The sequence below is a fragment of the Rhinatrema bivittatum genome, chromosome 1 (assembly GCF_901001135.1).
Source record: "Rhinatrema bivittatum chromosome 1, aRhiBiv1.1, whole genome shotgun sequence".
Classification (NCBI taxonomy): domain Eukaryota; kingdom Metazoa; phylum Chordata; class Amphibia; order Gymnophiona; family Rhinatrematidae; genus Rhinatrema; species Rhinatrema bivittatum.
The window spans coordinates 723,220,728-723,248,380 of record NC_042615.1 but is presented as its reverse complement, the minus strand read 5'-3'; the positions used below and the strand labels follow the sequence as shown (position 1 = coordinate 723,248,380).

General features: G+C 47.7%; 1 protein-coding gene across 9 annotated transcripts in view; it reads left to right on the top strand.

Annotated features, from left to right (window-relative positions):
• The window catches only part of DDX4 (DEAD-box helicase 4), a 429,564-nt gene that overhangs the window by 128,318 nt on the left and 273,593 nt on the right, over window positions 1-27,653 (top strand). For all 9 annotated transcript variants that reach the window (XM_029577088.1, XM_029577062.1, XM_029577068.1 and 6 more), the window contains one exon: window positions 15,499-15,555. In XM_029577088.1, coding sequence (XP_029432948.1) covers window positions 15,499-15,555 — 57 coding nt within the window. The remainder of the gene's footprint in view (window positions 1-15,498; window positions 15,556-27,653) is intronic.

Sequence of the window (27,653 nt, the reverse complement as noted above, 5' to 3'; positions counted from 1 at the left end):
CCCCAGATGACCCACAAAAAGTCGTAAGATCTGACTCAATAAGATGGATCTACTCTTTGGGTTGGAGAAAGTTGGCACATTGGCATCGAGGAGCCATGAAGCTGCACTAATGGACATCGAGCCATCGACAATGGTGGGATAATCTATTTTGTTAGTGTCAGTGACTGCTAGGTATGCCGGAGTCAGGTCATCGTCTGACTCCCCTAGGTCAAAGACTTCTGGATCATCCTCTTCACCTCTGCACCAGGGAAGTACCAAACTGAGCACTAAAGGAAACTGAGGAAGCATCAGCCTTGGTCTCAGTCGATGCATGGTGCTTGGCACAGGGATGTATTAACTTTAGCTGAGATGCCCCCGAAGTGTCCCCTTGGTGAGGTGCACCTCTACAGAGCCCCAGAGTACATGATGGTTTTTAGAGTCCACACCTTTTGGATCCCAATCGAATCCATACTCTTTGAGGAGGAGCTGGAGAGGCACATGCAGTCAGCTGTGGAGAGGGCAGTGCAGAGCTTTGCCGTTGGGGCACCACCGGCACCATCCATCCTCTAGCTGCTGTTGGAATCCCTGCATGAGCTTATCTGCGTGTTACCGACACAGCCTGTGTTGGTCCATACCGCTGGCCAGTGGCAGAGTGCCTTAGCATCTGTCCCCGCCTTCAGGTAGTGAGGATGCGAGCCCATATGACCCCTGCAGCGATGATGACTCTGTCTCTGACAATGCATTGGATGTTCTCCCCTGAGAACAGTCTCCTTCCGCTGATAGAAGACTTCCTTTGCAGGATATATCAGGATGATGGAGACTACCCCATATCAGTTAGACTGAGGATACCGGGCACAGGATGCTGGATGTTCTCCAATACGTGGAGTTTCTCAAGGAAATCATGGCAGTCTCAGTGCACGAGATCCTTGTGCAGTTGCTGATATGTGGGATCAACCCCTCTTAGTTCTTTCCTTAACTAGGAAGGTTGACTCATTGTACTTTGTCCAGAAGGCTCTCGGATTCAACCAATCTGTGGTGGTCAAATCCACTCTCTACAAGGCCAAGCCCAAGCGTACTGTGACCCATTGCTTGGCACCCCAGGGAAGGATCAGAGGGCTATAAATCTTCTTGGGAAGAGGGGGGGTTTTTTTTCCCAGGGCACCATGCTGATTGCCTGCATAGCAGTTCTACATGAGCCAGTATATGTAGGACATCTGGAAACAGGTGTAGGAGCCGATAAAGCAGTTGCCACAACAGCAGGACACTCTACAGTCGCTGGTGCATAAAGCCCTGGTGAGTGGGAAGACGTGGGATCTAGTCAACCTAAGATGTTTTCAAGATGACATCGAGGGTCTCTGCCACAGAGATCAGTACCCACAGTCTCACCTCGCTGAGGGCACCCAGTCTCCATCAGGATGTGCAGGAGCGACTCGCAGACATGCCATGTACTTGAGAGAATCTCTTTGGAGATAAAATGAAGGATACAGTGGCTCAGATGTGGGAGCACCATTCAACAATTCTCCGCTGGAACCCAAGACCCATACTTCTCTTCTAGAAGGTCTTCGAGGCCTGGCTAGAAGACATCCTTTTTTCTGCCTGAAGAGATACTATCCTCTCTCCTCGACCCCTTGCAGCCGTCCAAGCAGCAGAGGGCCCCAAAATCCCAGCTGGTGTCCCAGTCAACTCTTCGGATGGGGTTTTGACTAGATTGCAAGGTGCATAGCAGAGTCTTGTATCAGAGGCATTGGACTTTCTGGTAGGGGGGAAGCTGCAGTTCTATGTGAGCCGGTGGCCCAGTGTAACCTCCAACCAGTGGGTTCTGTCCATCTTTCTGCAGAGGGTAAAAATTTAAATCTTTTGAGTACCCCACCCCTGAATTTCTATTAGGGACAGAAGCACCTCAGACCTTGAGGATCTCTTACTACTTGATGGCTACAGTGGTCGAGCCTGTTCTACCAGGGAAAAGAGGGTGGGGATTATATTCCCAATACTACTTGATTCCGAAGAAAAATGGATGGTTCTGTCCCATCCTAGTCTTAAGAGCCCTAAACAAGTATCTCAAACTGGAAAAGCTCAGGGTAGTTTCCCAGAACACCATGATCCCCCCCCCCCCCCCCCCCCAGTTGAAAAAAGGGGACTGGCTATGCTCTTTTGATCTGAAGGATGGGTACCCCCACATGGAGATCTTGCAGGGTCACAGGAAGTGTATCAGACTTGTGTTAGAAAATAGCACTTCCAGAACAGTGTTCTGCTGTTTGGGCTAGCGTCAGCCCCACCTGTCTTTACAAAGTGCCTGGCTGTTGTGGCGGCACACCTTCACTGATTGGGAGTCTGTTTTCCCTTACCTGGATAATTTGCTGGTCGAGGGCTGAAGAGTTCATGCGTTTGACCATCCAGGTGTTGGAGTTGCTAGGGTTTGTCAAATACCCCAAATCCCATCTCAGCCTGTCGCTGCAATTGGACTTCGTCTGAGCCCTGCTAGACACTGCTCAGGCCAAGGCCTTTCTGATGTAACAGAGGGCCATAGAAACATAGAAATGACGGCAGAAGAAGACCGAATGGCCCATCCAGTCTGCCCAGCAAGCCTCACACATTTTTTCTCTCATTCTTATCTGTTTCTCTTAGCTCTTGGTTCTATTCCCCTTCCACCCCCACCATTAATGTAGAGAGCAGTGATGGAGCTGCATCCAAGTGAAATATCTAGCTTGATTAGTTAGGGGTAGTAGGGGCAGTAACCGCCACGATAAGCAAGCTACACCCATGCTTGTTTGTTTTACCTAGACTGTTGTACAGCCCTTGTTGGGTTTTTTTTCTTCTCCTCTGCCGTTGAAGCAGAGAGCCATGCTGGATATGCATTGAAAGTGAAGTATCAGGCACATTTGGTTTGGGGTAGTAACCGCCGTAACAAGCCAGCTACTCCTCGCTTGTGATTGCGAATCCTTTTTTTCTTCACCCCTGTCGTTGAAGCTATGCAGGATATGCGTGAAGCATCAGTTTTTTGTTTTTGTTTTTTTTTTTTTTTTTCCCCTGCTGTTGAAGCAGAGAGCTATGCTGGAAATGCATGATGTATCAGTCTTTCTCCCATGCCGATGAAGCAGAGAACCATGCTGGATATGCATGGAAAGTGAAGTATCAGGCACATTTGGTTTGGGGTAGTAACCGCCGTAACAAGCCAGCTACTCCCCGCTTTTTGAGTGCGAACCCTTTTTCTTCTCCCTTGCCGTTGTAGCAGAGAGCTCTGCTGGATGTGTGAAGTATCAGTTATTCTTCTCCCCTGTCATTGAAGCAGAGAGCTATGCTGTATATGCATTGAAAGTGAAGTATCAGGCATATTTGGTTTGGGGTAGTAACCGCCGTAACAAGCCAGCTACTCCCCTCTTTGTGAGTGCAAATCCTTTTTTCCATTACCTCTTGCTGTTGAAGCTTAGAGCGATGTAGGAGTCACAGTAAGCATGTGTATGTTTATTTAATAAGGGTATTGTGTCAATAGCCATCATTCTGGCGAGTCACCCACTCTTCATTGGCGGCCTCTTGACTTTATGGATCCGCAGTGTTTATCCCACGCCCCTTTGAAGTCTTTCACAGTTCTGGTCTTCACCACTTCCTCCGGAAGGGCATTCCAGGCATCCACCACCCTCTCCGTGAAGAAATACTTCCTGACATTGGTTCTGAATCTTCCTCCCTGGAGCCTCAAATCGTGACCCCTGGTTCTGCTGATTATTTTCCTACGGAAGAGGTTTGTTGTTTTTGGATCATTAAAACCTTTCAAGTATCTGAAAGTCTGTATCATATCACCTCTGCTCCTCCTTTCCTCCAGGGTGTACATATTTAGATTCTTCAATCTCTCCTCGTACGTCATCCGATGAAGATCCTCCACCTTCCTGGTCGCCCTTCTCTGTACCGCTTCCATCTTGTCTTTGTCTTTTTGTAGATACGGTCTCCAGAACTGAACACAGTACTCCAGGTGAGGCCTCACCAAGGACCTGTACAAGGGAATAATCACTTCCCTTTTCTTACTCGATATTCCTCTCTCTATGCAGCCCAGCATTCTTCTGGCTTTTGCTATCGCCTTGTCGCATTGTTTCGCTGTCTTCACATCATTAGACACTATCACCCCAAGGTCCCTCTCCTGCTCCGTGCACATCAACCTTTCCCCCCCCCCCCCATCGAGTACAGTTCATTCGGATTTCCACTCCCCATATGCATGACTTTGCACTTCTTGGCATTGAATCTCAGCTGCCATATCTTCGACCACTCTTCCAGTTTCCTTAGATCCCGTCTCATTCTCTCCACTCCTTCCGGCGTGTCCACTCTGTTGCAGATCTTAGTGTCATCCGCAAAAAGACAAACCTTACCTTCTATCCCGTCCGCAATGTCGCTCACAAAGATATTGAACAGGACCGGTCCCAACACCGATCCTTGCGGCACACCACTTAAAACCGCTCTCTCTTCAGAGAAAGCTCCATTTACCATCACACATTGTCTTCTGTCCGTCAACCAATTTGCAATCCAGGTCACCACCTCGGCACTCACTCCCAAGCTTCTCGTTTTATTCACTAGTCTCCTGTGTGGAACCGTATCAAAAGCTTTGCTGAAATCCAAGTAGATGACATCTAGTGCTCTTCCTTGATCCAATTCCTTGGTTACCCAGTCAAAAAAGTCAATCAAATTTGTCTGACAGGATCTTCCCCTGGTGAATCCATGCTGCCTCTGGTCCATCAATTCTCCAGACTGTAGATAGTTCACTATTCTTTCTTTCAGCAGTGACTCCATTACTTTTCCCACCACCGAAGTGAGGCTAACCGGTCTGTAGTTGCCTGCCTCTTCCCTGTTCCCACTCTTGTGAAGCGGGACCACCACCGCTCTTCTCCAATCACTCGGCACCACTCCCGTTTCTAGGGATCTATTGAACAGGTCACACAGCGGACCCGCCAGAACATCTCTGAGCTCCCTCAATATCCTTGGATGAATCCCATCAGGCCCCATGGCTTTGTCCACTTTCAGGTTCTTTAGTTCTTCCCACACATTTTCTACTGTAAAAGGATTTTCATCTATTCCCCTTCCCTCCAGTTTCTTGTTGTTTAGAGATGGTCTTTCTCCAGGGTCTTCTTTAGTGAACACAGAGCTGAAGTATTCGTTTAATATTTCTGCCATTTCTTCGTCTCTCTCCACACATTGATCATTACCACCTTTCAATTTCACTATACCACTTTGGACCTTTCTCTTTTCGCTGATGTATCTGAAAAATGTTTTGTCACCATTTTTTATCTCCTTGGCAATCCTCTCTTCTGCTTGACTCTTTGCCAACTTGATTAATTTCTTTGTCTCCCTCAGTTGATACAAATATTCTTCTTTGTGCTCCTCCCTTTGGGATCCTTTATATTTCTTGAATGCTGTTCTTTTAGCTTTAATTTTGTCAGCCACCTCCTTTGAGAACCAGATAGGTTTCAGTTTTCTTTTGCTTTTCTTTACATTTCTAACATATAGAGCAGTTGCCTTGGTGATTGCTCCTTTAGATTGGTCCACTGCTGATCCACATCTCTCTCGTTCTCCCATCCTTTAAGTTCTTCCTCCAGGTAGTTCCCCATTTCCTCAAAGTCTGTGTTTTTGAACTGTAAAACTCGGGTCTTTGTGGTTCTTTTCCCTATTCTTTTAGTGATATTAAACCATACCGTTTGATGATCACTGCTGCTGAGGTGGGTGCCCACCTGGACATCTGAGACATTATCTGCATTAGTGAGCACTAAGTTGAGTATAGCTCCTTCTCTCGTGGGTTCCAACACCATTTGTTTGAACAAAGATACTTGCATGGCATCCACTATCGCTCTACTATTTTTAGTTTCTGCAGATGGGATTCTCCAGTCTACATCTGGCATATTAGTCACCCACGATCACCACTTCTCCCTTCTTACCTATCTTATGGATGTCTTCAACCAGATCTCTGTCCAGCTCTTCCTTTTGGTTTGGAGGCCATCAACTTGATGACAATCGCGGCAGAGATTCAAGAGAGCCAGCAGGTCTCAGCATGGCACATGTTGAGACCATTGGGCCACATGGGTTTAACAGTACACATCTCTCCCTGGGTAAGGTTGCATATGCAGAGATCCCATTGGGGACACTACGGTCCCAGTGGCGCCAGGTCACTCATGGGCTTTGGGTCTGCATCCAGGTCACCCTTTCTCTCTGGGACTTTGTCCTGGTGGCTAGTAGATTCCAATCTGGACCAGGGGTTCCTATTCCAAAGTCCTGGGGTACAAATTGTCCTTAACACACACATGTCCATCCTGGGCTGGGGAGCTAATATTGATGGTTTCAGCACCCAATGTCTCTGGTTTGCCCAGGAATAGATGTGCCATATGAACTTCCTGGAGATCTGGGCGATCCAGTATGCTCTGTGGGCTTTCAGAGATTGAACAACAAAATTGTGTTAATATAGACAGACAACCAGCTGGCAATATGGTATGTTGGAAGCAGTTCAGATGTGGTCATAGACCCTGTCCCAAAGGGTGGTGCCCAGGACCACTTATCTGGCTGGAATGGTAATGCAATAGTGGACAGGCTGTCATTTCTGCCCACCACACAAATGGTCTCTGGACCAAAGGGTGGCGAAGCTGAGAAATAGATTTGTTTGTGGCACCTTAGAACAGGAAGGTTCCTCAGTTCTGCTCCCTATACAGTTCACCCGACAAACCATCCTTTGGGACAGGGTCTATGACCACATCTGAACTGCTTCCCAACATACCATATTGCCAGCTGGTTGTCTGTCTATTAACACAATTTTGTTGTTCCGAAAGCCCACAGAGCATACTGGGTCACCCAGATCTCCAGGAAGTTGATATGGCACATCTATTCCTCGGCCAGACCAGAGACATTGGGTGCTGAAACAATCTATATTAGCAGATAGCTTTTACCCGCAGTTGGGGCGAGGGCCTTCTGTATATGTATCCTCCAATTCCACTGATTTCAAAGACTTTGAAGCTTTGAGAGGACAAAGAGACTATGATCTTCATAGCCCCTCGTTGGCTGAGACAGCTCTGGTTTCCACTCCTTCGGGAGGTGTCCATCAGGAAATCGATCAGACTGAGGATTTTACCAGATCTTATTTTTCATGATCAAGGCAAGTTGTGGCATCCCAACTTCCAGCCCTTGTCAGTCACAGCCTAAATTTTGAGGGGTTGATCCTATGACAGTATGATCTCTCAGATGTGTTTCAGATCTTGCTGGCTTCTAGAAAGTACTATTCACTGAAGCAGAGGAGGTTTTCAGTGTGGTGTGAGCAGAAAGCCCTAGATTCTTTCTACTGCTCCACACAAAAACTGCTTGATTGCCTTCTACACTTTTCGGAGACTAGTCTAAAGACTAACTCAGAGTTCACCTCAGTGCAATTGGCATATATCACCATGGGGTAGAAGGTAAACTAATCTCTGTACAGCCTATGGTTGTACAATTCAGACAGGGTCTATTTCAGTTGAAGCCTCCCCTAAGGCTGCCTCCTCTGTTCTGGGACCTAAGTCCGATTTTAGCTCAGCTGATGAAAGCTCCTTTTGAGCCCTGTGTTCCTGTGACTTGAAGGAACACATTTATGGTGGCGGTCTTCTCAGCTTACAGGGTCATAAGAACATGCCATACTGGGTCAGACCAAAGGTCCATCAAGCCCAGCATCCTGTTTCCAACAGTGGCCAATCCAGGCCATAAGAACCTGGCAAGTACCCAAAAACTAAGTCTATTCCATGTTACCGTTGCTAGTAATAGCGGTGGTTATTATCTAAGTCAACTTAATAGCAGGTAATGGACTTCTCGTCCAAGAACTTATCCAATCCTTTTTTAAACACAGCTATACTAACTGCACTAACCACATCCTCTGGCAACAAATTCCAAAGTTTAATTATGCGTTGAGTGAAAAAGAACTTTCTCCGAATTAGTTTTAAATGTGCCACATGCTAACTTCATGGAGTGTCCCCTAGTCTTTCTATTATCCGAAAGAGTAAAACAAACGATTCACATCTACCCATTCTAGACCTCTCATGATTTTAAACACCTCTATCATATCCCCCCTCAGCCGTCTCTTCTCCAAGCTGAAAAGTCCTAACCTCTTTAGTCTTTCCTCATAGCGGAGCTGTTCCATTCCCTTATTTTGGTAGCCCTTCTCTGTATCTTCTCCATCGCAATTATATCCTTTTTGAGATGCGGTGACTAGAATTGTACACAATATTCAAGATGCGGTCTCACCATGGAGCGATACAGAGGTATTATGACACTTTCCATTTTATTCACCATTCCCTTCCTAATAATTCCCAACATTGTTTGCTTTTTTGACTGCTGCAGCACACTGAACCAACGATTTCAATGTGTAATCCACTATGACGCCTAGATCTTTCTTGGGTAGCAGCACCACTATGATGCCTAGATCTTTCTTGGGTAGTAGCACCTAATATTTTATTTATTGTCATTTTTTATTGCCATTTTTCATTGATATTTATTGTTGTTTGTTTATTAATTATTTATTAATTGTTATTGCATTTATTTTCATTTATTAATTGTTATTTATTAATTGTTAGCATTGTTATATATATATTTTTTTTTTCTGTTTCTTGGATTAACTATGTTCATTGTAAACCGCTAACTTGAAGCGATAGTTACTGTTCATTGTAAACCGGGGTGATATGTATATTATACAGGAACCTCCGGTATATAAATCCTTAAATAAATAAATAATATGGAACCTAACATTGTGTAACTATAGCATGGGTTATTTTTCCCTATATGCATCACCTTGCACTTGTCAACATTAAATTTCATCTGCCATTTTAGATGCCCAATTTTCCAGCCTCACAAGGTCTTCCTGCAATTTATCACAATCTGCTTGTTTTTTCCTGCAATAGTGGTCTTGTGCAAGTTCCTAGGTAAGGTGGTGTCTGACTTCTATCTTAACCAGTCCATTGTCCTGTCCAGCTTTTTCCCAGACCCCATTCACACCAAGGCAAACAAGCCCTGTACAGTCTGGACTGCAACAGAGCCTTAGCCTTCTATCTGGAGTGGACAGAAGCCCAGAGACAGTCCACCCAACTTCTTCTTGTCTCTTAATCAGAACAACTTGGGGATCGCTGTTGCCAAGCAGACACGTTCCAATTTTTTAGCAGACACCCTATTCCCAGGCGGTATTGCACCTTGGGAGCTATGTTGAGGCTCACTCTGTCAGAGCTGTGGCAGCACAGGTGGCCCACTTGCAAGCAGTCCTAAAGGAGGAGATCTGCAGAGCTGTGACATGGAGTTCCATTCAATCATTCATGTCTCATTACTGTTTGAATAATGGTTGATGCAACAGTTGGTTTGGCCAACCTGTCATTTGAGGTGTAGAACCCAACTCTGTCTCCCCCCCCCCCCCCCCCCTCCTGTTAACCAACAAAACTGGTTGTGCCATTTTAGCATGTTTTGTTGGTCCTGTTTTATGTTGGGGGTGCAGCCTGTAGCTAGGTATTCACACATGCTTGAGGACTGCCATCCTGCTTGTCCTCTGAGAAAAGAATTGCTTACCTGTAACAGGTGTTCTCTAAGGACAGCAGTTTGTCAGTCCTCATGAAACCTACCTGGCACCCCGCAGAGTTGGGTTTGCACTTCATGGGTTAGTATTTTCATTTCTCCAAGGACAAGCAGGATGGTAGTCCTCGCACGTAGGTGACATCATCAGATGGAGCCTGGCATGGAAATCTTGTCACAGGCACACTGAGTTTGCCCAGCATGCTGCTAACCATGCGTCCACGTGGGGAACCTCTTCAGTCTTTTTTCTGCAGAGCTGTCACCTCATGGTTTTGGAGCTCGCGCTTCTTTTTGATAATTTTGCTACTGTAAAGTGTTTTTCTTTGCTTCCATGCATTGTGTAGGATCCCTCGACCTTCGGTTGGTAAGTTTTTTGGGTCTGTGGTTGATTGCCATCGGTGTCTCCTCTTGGTACCTGCTGATCATTGACTGCGTGTTGCTCTTTTTTTTTTTTTTCTTTTCCCTATGGCATCTGTCAGCTTTCATTGGTGCCCCCAGTGCTCGTGTACTGTCCATTAGACCCCCACGAGGTCTGTCCTCTGCCTGGGGGCTTCCCATGATGTCCACGTCCGCGACCTCTGTGCCCAGATGACCCCTAAGGATCGTTGGGCCTATCTTGACAAAATCCATCGGGTTCTCCTGCCCTGGCCCTACGGGTCCTGAGCTCACTGCAGAGGACGGACTGCTGTCCTTGTCGTCCCATTCCCAATTGGCTCTTCAACGTTGCCATCAGGCAAGGACCACAGTGATTGCCGAGAGGTCCAAAAAGCACTGGCATTGTTAATCTTCTTCAAAAACCTGACCGTGAGAAGGCATCGACCTTGGTGCCTCCCACAAACCAGTCAAGGGCAGAGGAGGCCATTCCCTCCGACCCCCACCAAGGCCTCTAGGCGGCCTCCACCGGCACCGGTGGAGGGCTCTGTTCCCCGTCAGCCAGGGGATGCATTGATTCCGGCTCCTCCTCAGCCCGTTTTCTCCTTACAGGGTTTCATGGAGGAGCTAGAGAGGTGTGTACGACTGGCGGTCAGCCGAACCTTGCATAACCTCGAGCCTCAGGTTCCCTGAGTACCTCCTCAGCCACAAGAACCTTCTCCATTGGTACTTGCACCTTTGCTGGAGTGGCTCGACATGCTCCTCGCTATACTACCCACGCAGCCGATGCCAGTACCCCAAGCCCCTCAATGGCCTCTGGGTGCACCTCTGCCATCGCCACTGGCCGCCATACTGGTGAGTGACTCCTCTGAGGAGGAAGGGCCATCGGGCATGGTGGCGGGCCTGATATACATGGTGCCACCTCACCATCTAACTCTCTGGGGCCCTCGGGTTGATTCCACAGATTCCTTTGGTACCCCCGATCCCGCCACCATCATCAGATCCCTCGCCACCTCAGAGGGCGGAAGGCCCTCCGATGCCTAAAGTTCTTCTCTCGGGACCTTTGAGGAGCAGGCTGCACACACTGATGGGCCTTTTGCCCCTCGCATCCCTGGAGGATTGCAGTGGTAGTGAGACGTCTTTATCCTCCTCAGAGGAATCTGAGGATCTTCCTTCTGAACTTTCTTCCCCGGAGGAACGATGGTGATCTCCTCCCCCCCCCCCCCCCCCCCCCAAGAACCTCTCCTTTGCGGGTTCGTCAAAGCCATGGCAGAGTTTATGCCCTTCAAATTATTTGACAGAGCAGGACTGCAGGACTTCAGATACAAAATGTTTGAGATCCTGCAGTTCATGGATGCCCCAAAGGAGGTGATGGAGGTACCAGTCCATGACATTTTCAAGGAACTGGTACCCCACCTGTGGGAGCATGCCATCTCTCTGCCACTGGTTAATTGAAAGACAGTTGAAGTGTACAGAGTCTAGCCATCAACTAGTCAGCCCTGAAAAAGGCTAAGGGTTCGTACCCATGCCTAGACTCTACCAGGGCAAGAACAGAAAGCCCTAAATGCATTGGAACGCCGAGTGTTCCAGGGCACCATGCTCTTTGCCTTTATAGCTTGCTACCAGCTTTATATGGGGCAATATTCCTGAAATCCATGGAAACAGGCCCTGGAGTTCAGTGAACGTCTGCCTCAACAATTCCAGGAGGATTTTCAGGTCATCGTCCAACTGGGTGTGGAGTGTGGTAAACATGAAATGCACTCAGTTTATAATGTCTTTGAGACAGCCATGAGATCTGCTGCAGAGGGCATTGGGGCCCATCAGACAGCTTGGCTATGAGCGTCCAACCTGCGCCCTGAGGTTCAGGACTATCTTATCATGCTGTCTTGTACAGGTGAGAACCTGTTTGGGGACAGGATTAAAGTGGCTGTAGCTCAGCTGAAGGATTACCAAGAAACCCTTCAACAGTTGTCTGCTAGCACTTCCAACATGCAGCGTAACAGGAAGCCCTCTTGGCAGTACATGAGACAGCCTTTCTATCCGCCTCGTAAGTATTACCCACCCACCCAGAGGCCCAGGGTTCAGAGGCCTCTCCCCAGGTCCAGACAGAGGCAGTTTAGGCCACCTAGAGCGCCAGGAGTGTTTGTATGAGCCACCCTTCCATGCAGGGGTAGTCTCCAACTCTTCACATATCAATGGATATCTATCACAACAGACATTGGGGTCCTATCCATCGTTCACCAGGGTTACTGGCTACATTTCCAGTGACCTCCACTCTGCTTCCCCCCTTCTCCCGTGGAGAACAGCAGGGGACATACGGATACTTCAGGTAGAGCTCTCTGCCCTTGTTTCCGATCAAGCGTTCAAACCTGTTCTGACCAGCCAGAGGAGCAAAGGGTTCTACTCCAGGTATTTCCTAATTCCCAAGAAAATGGGTGGCCTCAGGCCCATCCTGGACCTGAGAGCTTTAAACCACTTCTTGTTAAAAGAAAACTTCAAGATGGTCTTGCTGGGTACCCTGCTCTTCCTGCTCAAAGCGGGGCACTGGCTCTGCTCCCTTTATCTTCAAAACGTGTATGCCGATATCGCCATTTTTCAGGCAGATCAGCAGTACCTGAGATTTCTAGTCGACAGGCACCACTATCAGTATTGTGCTTTGGCCTGATGTCTGCACCCCAAGTTTTCACACAATTTATGGCACTTCTCAGTGCCCATCTTCGAAAGCAGGGAGTTAATAGCAATTCCCAAGAAGTGGCTCAGAATGCCATGTGCCTCATGATCGAAACCCTGGGATTCTTGATCAGCTATCCCAAGTCCCACCTTCAGCCGGCCATGCAGCTCGACTTCATTGGGGCTCGCCTGGACACTGTCCAAGAGAGGGCCTACCTACCTCAGGACAGGGCATAGACTTTAGCAGTTCTTGCACGACATGTTTCCAGCTGCCCTTATGTCTCTGCCCACCAGTTTCTTCAGCTGCTGGGCTATATGGCAGCAACGGTGCATGTCACCCCATTTGCTCGGCTACACACGCACCATCCGCAATGGATGCTGCACTCTGTGGTGTCAGACATTGCAAGATAAGCATGCCCGCATCATGCATACCGAAAGAACATAAGAAAATGCCATACTGGGTCAGACCAAGGGTCCATCAAACCCAGCATCCTGTTTCCAACAGTGGCCAATCCAGGCCATAAGAACCTGGCAAGTACCCAAAAACTAAGTCTATTCCATGTAACCATTGCTAATGGCAGTGGCTATTCTCTAAGTGAACTTAATAGCAGGTAATGGACTTCTCCTCCAAGAACTTATCCAATCCTTTTTTAAACACAGCTATACTAACTGCACGAACCACATTCTCTGGCAACAAATTCCAGAGTTTAATTGTGTGAGTAAAAAAGAACTTTCTCCGATTAGTTTTAAATGTGCCCCATGCTAACTTCATGGAGTGCCCCCTAGTCTTTCTACTATCCGAAAGAGTAAATAACCGATTCACATCTACCCGTTCTAGACCTCTCATGATTTTAAACACCTCTATCATATCCCCCCTCAGTCGTCTCTCTTCTCCAAGCTGAAAAGTCCTAACCTCTTTAGTCTTTCCTCATAGGGGAGTTGTTCCATTCCCCTTATCATTTTGGTAGCCCTTCTCTGTACCTTCTCCATCGCAGTTATATTTTTTTTGAGATGCTTGCGGTGGTCAATCCCTGCAAACCTAGAGTGGGGTTGCCCCTTTTGGAGTGCCCAGCCCCAAGCCATGCTTACCACGTATGCTTCTCAGATGGGGTGGGGAGCACATTTTCTGAGTTACTGTCCCCAAGGGCTTTGGTCTGTTCAGGAGGCTCAGGTCCAGATAAATCTCTTGGAGCTACGAGCGGTCTGCTATGCCCTGCAGGTGTTAACAAGAGCTTCTCATGAACAAGGTTGTCTGAACCAGGTGGCCATGTGATACCTGAACAAGCAGGGAAGAACTGGGTCATTTCCCCTCTGCCAGTAGGCAGTCCAGGTCTGGACATGGTAAACAAAAAAGAATAGATGCCTTGATCTTTTCCAAATATTTATAAAAGTAGAGAAGTGTTCAAAAGAATGCCCGACTCAGGCTGAGTTTCGCAGCTCAACAGCCGCTGCCTCAGGGGCTTAGACAATCAAGAATCTCAGTTGAATTATAGTGGTATTATATCATCAAAGGTGACTGTAAACCACCGCTGCAAGATAACTTGCACACCACCATCATGTATTCAGTCTCCACCTATAACAGGTGTTCTCCAAGGATAGCCGGTTGTTAATCCTCACCAGAGCTGCCCTCCACCTTGCAGAATTGGGTTTCTCTCCGTTTGTTTTATTTTTTTGCGGACTCTGTTATAAGACTGAAGAGGGACCCCACTTGGCTGCGTGGTTAGCGACATGTCAGTATACCTGTCAAAGTTTCTAGAAACTTTGTCAAAAGTTTTCCATGCTGGGTTCCATCCAATGATGTCGCCCATGTGTGAGGACTAACATCCTGCTGTTCTTGGAGAACACCTGTTACATGTAAGCAACTCTTTTTCGTTCCTCAATTTTGTTGTAAGACTGAGGGGACCCTGTGTGGATGTATGATATGCACTCTGAACATGTTCAGAGAGGCTGAAAGTTCTAGAAATTGACACAGGCTCTATCAGATGTCACCCATGTGTGAAGACGGACATCGTGTTGTCCTCGGACAATACTTGTTTCAGTAAGCAACTCTGCTTTACAATAGATTTCTTATACGAATAAGTGCCAACACAGTTTATAAAACAAATTTCTTACCTGCTTGAAGATAGAAGGGAGAAGTATTCCTAAAATGCACAAACCTTGGTGTTAATTTATCTTCCTGTTTTTTGTCCATGAAACACAACTGGTTGCCAATAGCATTATCACCTAATGGTTTGTTATGTGTTGTCATTAGTGTGATTTTATTCCATTTGTGCTTTATATGGCACCGTTTTCTGGTCAATAGATAATACTTAAACAAAATATTTTGTAGTGCTTAAGTAGCTACTGCTGTCCAATTATGCAAAATACTTTTTTTTAACTAAATATGGAAGATCTTAAGATGCTTAAACTTCATTTTTAATTTGACTTAAAGTGACTAACGTGAGACTGGAAACATTTCAAAACAAAATGCATTAATATAGCATTTTATTTTGTGGACAGTTAATGAATTACCAGTGGGGTTATGAAGCTTTTGCCCAGCATCATTCTTTGTTGATTTTCTTACAAGTAAAAATAACTGTTAAACTAAACTTTTTCATATGCCTGCTGCCAGTTGGTAAGCATAAAAAATTTATTAATCTTTTGGCTATTTTCCTATGTGCCATCTGACCTTTTTTCTAGTGTAGAATGTTTTGACAGATAGTGGTTGATCTTATATCAAGATGTACTGATTGAATTCTCATATTTTGGTCTGTATTTATTTTAATTTTGTGAATATTTACTTTCATTTGTTTAAATAGGTGTCTTATTCTAGGTGCTATTGATGTGTGTGAAATGCCTTTTTCCCCTACTTACTTTTTACATAAATGTTAGAGTACGTCTGCTAATAAATGCATTAATCCTTGATTTTTTGTATTCATTCTTGTACATTTAATCGTGAAGAGGATAATCAGAATAACGATCAACCTCAAAGATTTGGTGGGTTTTCAAGGAGAGGAGGTAAGATGCATATTTTCAATGGATCTCTGTGTAGTTGGGAAATCGTGATGTAGACCATTTCTATCAATCTACCCAAATGTGATGTTTCAGAGCTTCTATGTTGAAAAAGAACATAAGACCAAAATGTGGTGAAACTTCACTTTGATTTTAAGACGTCCAGTTTTTAATACAGCTTTCCATAGAAACATAGAAGTGATGGCAGAAGAAGACCAAACGGCCCATCCAGTCTGCCCAGCAAGCTGTCATACCTAATTGTTTTCATACATATCTGTTACTCTGACCGCTGAAGTCAGGGCCCTTATTGGTACTTTTTGGTTCCAATTCCCTTCCACCCCCACCATTGATGTAGACAGCAGTGCTGGAGCTGCATCTAAGTGAACTATCTAGCTAATTGGTTTTGAGTACTAAAAGCCTTAATAAGCAAGCTACTCCCACACTTGTTTACCCTGCTTGTGCAATTCAGTCCTTGTTGGTTGTCTGAATATAAATCCACTTTACTTCATTCCCCCCTGCCGTTGAAGCAGTGAACTGCGACGGATATGTGTTCCAAGTATCAGGCTTAATTGATTCGGGGTAGTAACCGCCGTAATAAGCAAGTTACACCTATGCTTATTTGTTTACCCAGAGTATGTATTTCATTCCTTGTTGGTTGTTGTCTGAATATAAATTCTTTTCTTCATTCTCCATTCTCCCTGCCGTTGAAGCAGAGAGCTATGCTGGATATGCATTGAAAGTGAAGTATCAGGCTTATTTGGTTTGGGGGTAGTAACCGCCGTAACAAGCAAGCTACTCCCCTGCTTTTTTTGAGGATGCAAATCCTTTTTTCCACATTTCCTCTTGCCATTGAAGCGGAGAGCAATGTTGGAGTTGCATTAACTGTGTGAATGTTTATTGAAAGGATATTTCCTAGCGTGTAGCAGATGGACTCAAAACAAGTGTGCTCGTGCTAGCAGTTGGAGACGGATCTGACGTCAGCACGGGTACATATACCTCCGCAGGAAGTGCAGCAATTCAGTAATTTCCGTCTCCAAAGCAGTTTGGAGCTACCACACGCTCTCTGAGCGTTTTTCCAAATTCTAACAACTAAATTCATAGAAGAAACCTACCTGAAGGCGAGCCCCGCACTCCTGCGGTGATACCATTCAGTCCCTCCCCCAGTTGAGTTTCCTGAGGCGATTTCCGTGGTCCCTCGGAGGTAAGAGCCTCGGTCCGGTGACCGACTCGCGGCAGGGACCTAGCCCCTGAGTGAGAAGGGCTCGGGCGCGGCTTAGAGGCAGCCTCGGTCCCGGCGAGGACTTGGCCCCCGAGCGAGACGAGTTCGGGTGCGGCCTAGAGGCAGCGGGTGCACTTCCTCGAGCGCGGTGGTGACGGTAATCACCCTCTCCCCCCGCAGCCGGAGACCGCCCGGGTCGCAGCCGGGAAGCGCCGAAGACAAGGTAAGGCGTACATCTTTACTTGTTGGTCTCAGAGGAAGCGAGGATCAGCGGAGTCTGCCTACGTGGCAACCCGCCAAGGAGGTCGCCATCTTGCCTGCCTGCTCGCCGTCGCCTTCGGCCCTGGTTTGTCGCCGCGCTCTAGCGCTCAGGCCAGACTGAGCGCACAGGCGAAGGGCGTATATGTTAGGCGCCCGAAAATACTTGGGCGCATATTCGATAGAGGCGTACATTGCAGTCACCTGGATTCATGTTGAAATGAGCACGTTGCTGAGATAGGCGTACGTTGCTGGGCGCACGTCGCTATGCACAGGCGCACGTTGGTAGGCGCATACTGGTAGGCGCCCGCTGATGAGCGCACGTGGATAAGCGCATATTACAAAGCGCAGACTCCAGCTGTGGGAGAAGATTACAGACTAGATGGAGCATAAGAGAACCCATGCGTCCGCAGAGCCGGCACCTCCTGAATCAGGCATAAGAGCTCTAAGCCTCTGCTCAGCATGCAACCTCAGAGCCACGCAGTCGAGGAAGCAGACTCCGTATGTGCCCAATGTGAGGAGGCCCTGGGAATTCCAGGACCGGTCCCAGCTCAGCGCACTTGCCAGTTCCTCAGGGAACACCCTGGACCTAGCAGGCCGCGGTGAGCAACCAGGGAACCCGAGAGACCTGGTGCCCCTAAGGCCAGATCCTGCTTCGCTCTCCTGGGTGGAATTATTCAAGGGGATTCATGCCTTTGTCAGAATGCAGTCTGATCCCCGAACGGGTCCATACGTACCGGATGACCTGGCCCCTGGACCCTCAAGGCCTAGGCACGGCCACTCGCCACCCGGAAGCCCCGCTTATGGGGATTCAGATTGCTCTGAGGAAGACGACGAGCCCCCCGATGAGGGAGAACTTCCCTCGGGGATAGAACCATATCTGACCATGAAACGCTTCTTTCTGAAAGAGGATCTCCCAGGCCTGGTCTCTCAATGCCTGTCGGAACTGGCTATCCCGGGCCATGACACGCCAGGGGAACCTAGAATGAACCCCCTGTTAGAGGGCCTGCGCCAAACGGCTCACCATTTTCCCCTACTACAAGTAGCACAGCAGCTAATCGATCTGGAATGGAATGCGCCGGAGGCCTCATTCAAAGGGGGTCAGGCCTTGTCTGGCATGTACCCCTTAGACCCGGCAACCAAGTTGCTGCTGGCATGCCCCAAGGTAGACGCCATAGTTAGCGCAATTGTGAAGCGCACCACCATTCCGGTGGAGGGGGGGGGCCCTCAAGGATGCACATGATCGGCGCATGGACGCGATTCTGAAACAAGCCTTTGAGGTGGCAGCCATGTCCCTACGAATTGCAACCTGCTGCACCGTGGTGACGCATTCCTGTTTATCACAGGCTAGGAACAACACCCCGGGAGAAGAGATGGAATCAGCGCTCTCGTTCCTCACTGACGCAGCCTCCGACCTAGTCCATACGGCAGCCAAGGGAGTGTCATCCTCAGTGGCAGCTAGGAGACAGCTCTGGCTACGTAATTGGTCGGCCGACTCCAAGACACGTCTCACAAGAATGCCCTTTAAGGGATCCCTCCTGTTCGGCAGCGACCTCGAGAAACTAGCTAATGGGGCGCCTCTCCATTACCCCGTCTACCAGAAGACAGGTCTAGGAGGAGCCAGCGCCCTTTTCCTAGGCCATCCAGAGGTAGAAACTCTCAGCGCTTCAACCCTTACAGGGCTCGCTACCAAGCACCTCGTTCTCAGGCCAGGAACCAGTCCTTTCGGACTAAGCACAACAAGAGGAGAACTGGCTCGGGTTCCGGTCCCGGCCGCACCCCACAATGACAATCAGCCGACCCATCCGGTGGTAGCAGCCATAGGAGGTAGGCTAACCCTCTTCTACCGCAGGTGGGTCGAGATTACCTCGGACCAGTGGGTCCTCGCCATCATCCGAGAAGGGTATTACCTGGACTTTCTTCGGCTCCTGCCGGACAAGTTTGTGGAATCTCCTTGTTCACCCCTCAAGAGGGAGACACTAGAAGTCACCTTGCGGAGGCTCCTGTCCCTAAAAGCCATAATCCCAGTACCTGCATGGGAGATGAATTCTGGGCATTATTCCATCTATTTCATAGTACCCAAGAAGGAGGGCACTTTCAGGCCCGTCCTGGACCTCAAGTCAGTTAACCGACACCTACAGGTCCCCAGCTTTTGCATGGAAACTCTGCGGTCCGTCAAAAATGCAGTACAGCCAGGGGAGTTTCTCACATCCCTAGATCTGTCGGAAGCCTACTTGCATATCCCAATCCATCGGGATCACCAGCGCTATTTACGCTTCAAAGTCCTGAACCAACACTTCCAGTTCTGAGCTTTACCCTTTGGGTTAGCCACCGCGCCGCGGACCTTTACCAAGGTCATAGTAGTAGTGGCGGCGTCCCTCAGGAAGGAAGGAATCCTCTTCCATCCCTACCTGGACGATTGGCTGATCAGGGCAAAGTCACCGGAGGAGAGCCACCAGGCAACCAACAGTCATAGCTCTTCTGGAAAGCCTAGGATGGGTAGTAAACTTGAACAAGATTTCCCTACAGCCTTCTCAGTCGCTGGAATACCTAGTCCGATTCGACACCCAGGAAGACAAGGTCAGTCTGACCTCCAAGAGGAGATCAAAGCTCCGGAATCGTCTGCAGGCCCTGCCGAGCGCCACCCGGCCCACAGCTTGGGATTACCTACAGGTCCTTGGCCTTATGGCATCCACTCTGGAGGTGATACCATGGGCGCGGGCTCATATGAGACCATTACAACGCGCCCTCCTAATTCGGTGGAGCCCACGATCACAGAACTACACCGTACACCTACCTCTACCAGCCTGAGTGCGGAATCAGCTACAGTGGTGGTTGCAGCCCGGCCACATGAGCCGGGGGTCAAGAATGTCCTCCCCAGCCTGGACCCTGCTCACTACAGATGCCAGCCTGAACGGATGGGGAGCACACTGCGAAGAACTCACCGCCCAAGGGCGGTGGAACAGAGCAGAGTCGGGGTGGAACATCAACCGACTAGAGGCACGGGCAGTCAGGATAGCATGCCTGCGATTTGCCCACAGACTCCGAAACAGAGCGGTCAGAGTGATGTCGGACAACGCCACCACAGTGGCATACATCAACCGACAGGGCGGAACCAGAAGCAGACAGGTATCCCTAGAAATAGCCCCACTGATGTCTTGGGCGGAAGCAAATCTACAGGACATCTCCGCTGTCCACATCGCCGGGAAGGACAACACCACGGCAGACTCTCAGCAGAGAGAGCCTAAATCCGGGGGAATGGCAGCTGTCGCCCACAGCTTTCCAGATTGTGGATCAGTGGGGGACGCCGTGCATGGACCTACTAGCGGACAGGTCCAACACTCAAGTACCCAGATATTTCAGCCGCAGGCGGGATCCTCTATCCCAGGGGATCGATACCCTGGTACAGCCATGGCCTCAGGGGATCCTGCTATATGCCTTTCCTCCATGGCCCCTGCTGGGCGCCATTATAAACAAGATTCAGCGGCACAGAGGCCTAGTTCTTCTAGTGGCCCCGGATTGGCCAAGAAGACCCTGGTACGCAGACATGAGAAGACTACTGGCAGGGAATCCATTACCTCTGCCTCCACACAGGGACCTGCTGCGGCAAGGTCCCATCATCCATGAGGATCCAGCTCAATTCTCTCTTATGGTCTGGCCATTGAGAGGGCTAGACCCTACAGCAACATCCACTGAGAGACCTTAATGCACAATTGAGATACCCTACTGCACTATGTAAATAGTATCCTTAGAGACATTACTGTACAATGTAAATAATCTAGCTCTGTAAAGTTATATAATTCTTGTCTATTCCTGTCTCCTTCCTCCCCCAGTTTCAACTACCTTGTTATATTGTAACTTTTTACTTCCTCGGCACTGGTTAATAGTTCTCGGTTATTGCACCCCCTGTTATCTGTAAACCGGCATGATATGATTGCATCATGAATGCCGGTATAGAAAAGCTTTAAATAAATAAATAAAATAAGACTGAAGAAAAGAGGATACTCGGGGCCGGTAATAGATGCACTCCTCCGAGCACGAAAGTTCTCCACATCACTAACATATATAAGGATCTGGAGACTATTTGAAGCCTGGTGCGAAACTCACGGCACCAATCCACATGCCGCTAAGATCCCTATCATTTTGGATTTCCTGCAAGATGGACTTCAGAAGGGTCTGTCCCTCAATTCCATCAAGGTTCAAGTGGCAGCGCTATCCTGCTACGGTCCCCGGAGTGACGGCAACAGCATCGCCACACACCCAGACGTTTCACGTTTCCTGAAAGGAGTCAAACACATTCGCCCGCCACTGAAGTGGCCAGTGCTCCTGTGGAACCTCAACCTAGTTTTGGAATTTCTAGCGGGACCCGCCTTCAGACCCATTCGAGGCCTGTCCGTCCGTTTGTTAACCTTGAAGATGGTGTTCCTGCTGGCCGTATGCTCAGCACGCCGCATCTGAGCTACAAGCGCTATCCTGCCGTGATCCGTTTCTCAGAATCACTCCAGAGGCTATCCATCTTCGCACGGTTCCTTCCTTCTTACCCAAAGTAGTCTCACATTTCCACCTCAACCAAACCATATCCTTGCCTACCACAGAAGGTTTGAAGAAGTCGAAAGAAGGTCGAATACTACGCCATCTCGACATCGGCAGACTGCTGTCCAGATACCTGGAAATGTCAGAAGCAGTACAAAAGACGGACCACCTGTTCGTCCTTCACAGCGGGAAGAAGCAAGGGGAAGCGGCCTCACGGGCAACCATCGCCCACTGGATCAAAGAAGTTATCAAGGCAGCTTACGTAGAAGCGGGAAAACCACCACCTCTACGGGTCAAGGCTCACTCTAGCAGAGCGCAAGCGGCCTCTTGGGCAGAAACTAGGATGCTGTCGCCTGCAGAGATATGTAAAGCGGTGACGTGGTCCTCCCTCCATACCTTCTCCAGATTCTACCGTCTGGACGTCCAGGCCAGGGAGGACACAGCATTTGCGAGGGCAATCCTGAACGGTCCTCTGGCAGCCTCCCACCCAGTCCGGGAGTAGCTTTTGTACATCCCACTTGTTTTGAGTCCATCTGCTACACGCTAGGAAATGTAGAGATTACTTACCTGATAATCTCGTTTTCCTTAGTGTATGCAGATGGACTTAGCATCCCGCCCGGCTGCCGGTATACATGGGGATTCACCGACTCATGGTAAGCCAGGTTTTCTTACATAGGGCATCCACCCTGCCGGGTGTCGACTCCTCCCGGTTGAGAACACTGGCGGTCTCCAGCTACTATCAATCGGTCAGGGTAATCCTGTTCATTTAATCGATCGGTCAGTTACACATATATCCATAAAGCTTTGCAAGGAAGATTACTGAATTGCTGCACTTCCTGTGGGAGTATATGTACCCGTGCTGACATCAGATCAGTCTCAAACTGCTAGCATGAGCACACTATACCCACTTGTTTTGAGTCCATCTGCATACACTAAGGAAAACGAGATTATCAGGTAAGTAATCTCTACATTAATCTCCAGGAAATAGCCATCATTCCCGCAAGCAAGCCACTCCCGAGCCTCTTCTCTTCATTCACATCCTCTAGACTGTATGGATCCACAGTGTTTATCCCACGCCCCTTTGAAATCCTTCAGAGTTTTGGTCTTTACCACTTCTTCCGGAAGGACGTTCCAGGCATCCACCACTCTCTCCGTGAAGAAATACTTCCTGACATTGGTTCTGAGTCTTCCTCCCTGGAGTTTTAAATCGTGACCCCTGGTTCTGCTGATTTTTTTTTTTTTTTTGCAACGGAAAAGGTTTGTCCTTGTCTTTGGATCATTAAAATCTTTCAAGTATCTGAAAGTTTGAATCATATCACCCCTGCTCCTCCTTTCCTCCAGGGTATACATATTGAGATTCTTCAATCTCTCCTCATAAGTCATTCGATGAAGACCCTCAACCTTTTTGGTCGCCCTTCTCTGGATCGCCTCCATCCTGTCTTTGTCCCTTCGGAGATACGGTCTCCAGAACTGAACACAGTACTCCAGTTGAGGCTTCACCAAGGACCTGTATAAGGGGATTATCACTTCCCTTTTCTTACTCGATATTCCTCTCTCTATGCAGCCCAGCATTCTTCTGGCTTTAGCTATCACCTTGTCACACTGTTTCGCCGACTTCAGATCATTAGACACTATCACCCCAAGGTCTCTCTCCTGCTCCATACATATCAGCCCTTCTTCCCCCATCGAATACAGTTCTTTCGGATTTCCACACCCCATATGCATGACTCTGCACTTCTTGGCATTGAATCTTAGCTGCCATATCTTCGACCACTCTTCAAGCTTCCTTAAATCGCGTCTCATTCTCTCCACTCCTTCCGGCGTGTCCACTCTGTTGCAGATCTTAGTGTCATCCGCAAAAAGACAAACCTTACCCTCTATCCCGTCCGCAATGTCGCTCACAAAGATATTGAACAGGACCGGTCCCAACACTGATCCCTGCGGCACTCCGCTTAACACCGCTCTCTCTTCAGAGTAAGTTCCACTTACCATCACACATTGTTTTCTGTCCGTCAACAGTTTGCAATCCAGGCCACCACCTCTGCACTCACTCCTAAGCTTCTCATTTTATTCACCAGTCTCCTGTGCGGGACCGTATCAAAAGCCTTGCTGAAATCCAAGTAGATGATATCAAGCGCTCTTCCTCGATCCAATTCCTTGGTTACCCAGACAAAAAAGTCAATCAGATTTGTCTGACAGGTTCTTCCCCTGGTGAATCCATGCTGCCTCTGGTCCAGCAATTCTCCTGACTGTAGATAGTTCACTATTCTTTCTTTCAGCAATGACTCCATTACTTTTCCCACCACTGAGGTGAGGCTGACCGGCCTGTAGTTACCAGCCTCTTCTCTGTTCCCACTCTTGTGAAGGGGGACTACCACTGCTGTTCTCCAATCACTCGGCACCACTCCCGTTTCTAAGGATCTATTGAACAGGTCACACAGCGGACCCGCCAGCACATCTCAGAGCTCCCTCAGTATCCTGGGATGAACCTCATCAGGCCCATGGCTTTGTCCACTTTCAGTTTCCCCAGCTCTTCCCATACATTCTCTACTGTAAATGGAGTTACATCTACTCCATTCCCCTCTATTTTCTTGTTAACTAGCGACGGTCCTTGCCAGGGTCCTCTTTGGTGAACACTGAACAGAAGTATCTGTTTAATATTTCTGCCATTTCTTCATCTCTCTCCAAACATTGATCCTTTTCATCTTTCAGTTTTACTATACTGCTTTGGACTTTTCTCCTTTCACTGATGTATCTGAAAAATGTTTTGTCACCTCTCTTTACCTCTTTGGCAATCCTTTCTTCCGCTTGACTTTTTCCCATCTTGATTACTTTGTCTCCCTCAGTTCTACTAGATATTCTTCCTTGTGCTCCTCCCTTTGGGATCTTTTATATTTCTTGAACGCTGTTCTTTTAGCCTTTATTTTGTCAGCCACCTCTTTTGAGAACCAGAAAGGCTTCATTTTTCTTTTGCTTTTCTTTACTTTTCTAACATAGATTAGTTGCCTTGGTAACTCCAAGAACCTTAATCTAAACAGTTAATTGTCTGTGGTATATATCATCAGGGGTGTGTGTTTTTTCTAAAGGTCAGGAAACATCTGGATAGTTCTGTAGCTTGAATATGATTCTTGTATAATATCAAACAACTCTGGAGCTCTTCTGTGTTGTACAATAGCATGACAGCTCCCAATTCATTGTATAGCTTGAATTCTCTTTTGAATTCTTTTTTGCAAGATAAATAGATGTACTTGATTCTTTGCATTCTTCAGCTAATGTCTGCTATTCATATTGCTACTCCTTGGGTAATTCTATGTTGTGCAGAATTCTGCTTTTACCCCATTATAGTCAGTCATAGAGACCAGGAAGCTGCGGTGGAGGTCTGTGTGGGCATGAAGAGAGGAAGGAATAGTGTCTGGGAGCTGGAAGGAAGAAAGGAGCAGCAGTGGGCTGGATTGTATAGACTGGAAAAAGGCTGGGAGTCGGCATTGGCCCATACTGGCCAGAAGAGAAGAGATGAGCCTGCAGCATTGGTTGTGGCCTGCAGGCCCGAACAAGAGGGAGTAATATGGTTCTGGTGGAGATTGAGCAAAGTACAGTGAACCTCTGGGGAAGATATGAAAGCTTGGGTCTTGCTAAAAGGGAGGGGAAAGAGGGTTGACAAAGCTAGGGGATCATGCTTGGGTGAGAAGAGAACTGGGGGAGGGGGAAGTGTTCTCTGCCCACCTTCCCAGAATCAAGTTTCAGGGGGAGAGAAGAAGAAGACAGAAAAAGCTAGGAAGCCTTGCTGGGGTGAGAATAGGGAGGGGGAGGCAGGTAATGAGAACCTAGGGGTTTTAGTGAGCTGAGAGCCTTCTTGGGGAGGATGGGGGAGGAAGCAAGCCAACTTGGGGGATTGGCCTAAAAGATAGGCAAGATCAAGCATTGGGAAGGGCTTTAAGCCATGGAGGAAAGAGTTTGGGTGGATAAGAACAATCTAGAGAGGCTGGGTCTTATGGGAAAGCTGCATAAAAAATTTAATTTATCATACAATACAGAAGAGTCATTCAGATTTTTTAAACAGTAATTATATTGTTTTATCTGAACAAACTCTAGAGAACTTTGCAGATTTTTAAAATATTAGAATTCTCTCAGGAGTAAGAACTGGCTGGGTACAGAGTCAATCTGTAGTATATAAAAAAAAAAAAAAAAAGTACCGACAAGGTCTCAGTGGACAAGCAGACTGATGGTCTTCGTACATGAGTGACATCAGATGGAGCCCCTTCATGGAAAACTTATCAGTTTCTAGAACTTTGATTTGCCACACCAGGTATGCCCAACATACCCTATACCACTTGTCCATGTGAGGTCCCTCCACTCTCTTTTTCTGTAGAGCTGCAGCATTGTGGTTGTTGAGCTTTCTTGTGGCCTTTTTGGCCTCTTTTGGAAAACTTTTCCATTTTTTCGCTTAATGATATTTTTCTTCATGTGTTGAACACCGGGTCCCTCTCAGTCCTTCCTGTAGCGTTCCTAATAAGGGTTTTCGACATTTATTAGTAAGTTTCCTTTTGCGGTTTATTTCCCATGGCGGTGGTGCTTCAGTATCTGCTTGTCTTTGATGCCCATTGCCATTGATTTTTTTAAAATATTGTTTTCTGTTTTTCGTCTTGACATGGCCACGTCTGGTTTTAAGCGATTCCCTCTGTACCCAAGGACCATGTCTATCACAGACCCCCAAGATGACTGACCTTGATTACTATGGTGCCCTTCCCCATCTGAGGATGGCTGCCTGTGGCAGATTGTTTGCTTCTGACGTTCAGCGATGTGTCTTGACTGTCAACAGGAGAGTTGACTAATTTTTCAGGATCGGGAGGCCCTAATTCCTGCTGCTTTCCTGTCCCTTTAGGAAGGAAGGGATTTGACTGGGTTCCAGGACAACTTTTACGGGTTCCCCTCTTGGCGCCTGGTTGTCCACCCCTGCAAGGGGTGTCCCTCGTCTCTCTTTCCTGGAGAAGGCGTATCATGGTTTCTGACTGGTGGTCACTTTCTGTGCCTAGTGGTATCTGAGAGCCGGTCGAGTGGTAGTTCTTTCCTTAGGTCGTCCTAAAAAAAACAAGAAGGAAGGTGATCTATAAAAGCCATCAGGTTGGAAAAAGTAAAATAGATGCAGGATGTTCAAGTATGTTTAAAAATTTATCATTTTTTTAATTAATACAAGTAGCCCGACTTGGGGCGAAACTCGGCTGGCGTCAGGCTACCTTTATTAATACATTTTTAAACATACTTGGACATCCTGTATCTATTTTACTTTTTCCAACCTTAGGTCGTCCTAAGGCACAACAGGTCTATTTCATGAGGGAGCCTTTCAAGAGTAGCTCCCTGGTGAAGATTAGGGGTTTCTCCCATCGGAGTCCTCTTTGATACCTCCTGAACTTAATGGGTATTTTTAAGGACCACTATTGCTAGTCATTCTCGCCTCAGTGAGAAGGGTTCCAATCCATCTAAGTATGCCTTTCAACCGATCACCATATCCATGGCTGAGGGACTTGGGGGATGAGGGACCCTGTAACAGAGGTGCTGCTCTTTTGGTTGCAGTGGCTTGCAAGCTATACTTCCACATTTTAGGGATAACTATGTCTGCAGACAGGAAAGTCCTGGTTCATGCAACAATTCCATTTACTGTACCATGTGCTTCCTTGGGAAGTATGTTATGCCTGAGGTACTAATACCTAAGCCAATTTCATGGCAATCCAAGGTCGCCTTTTAGGGTTTCCAGGCTGGTGAAGAAATCTTGTTTAACAGGAGTTTGTTTGTGGCACTCTGGCTTCCTGTCTTAGTGGAGTGTTTGATTTCTTCCCTGTAGAATTTGCTCTCAGCTTCAGCTGTTACAAGTAGGCTAAGGGCTCTGTCTCAGCAGGTAAATCCCTACTGGAATAGGCAGTGAGTTATTTGCTTGGGTTTATTATACTGCCCAATGACTTGTGCTTACCTTGGCAGTCTGCCTCCTTGTGTTCTTAGCTCCTTCCAACTTCTGGTTGGAATATTGAGGGAAGGGGAGGAAAAGCTAAGACATTCATGGTAGGGTATACCTGCAGGGAAAGATACATCACTTTTTCCC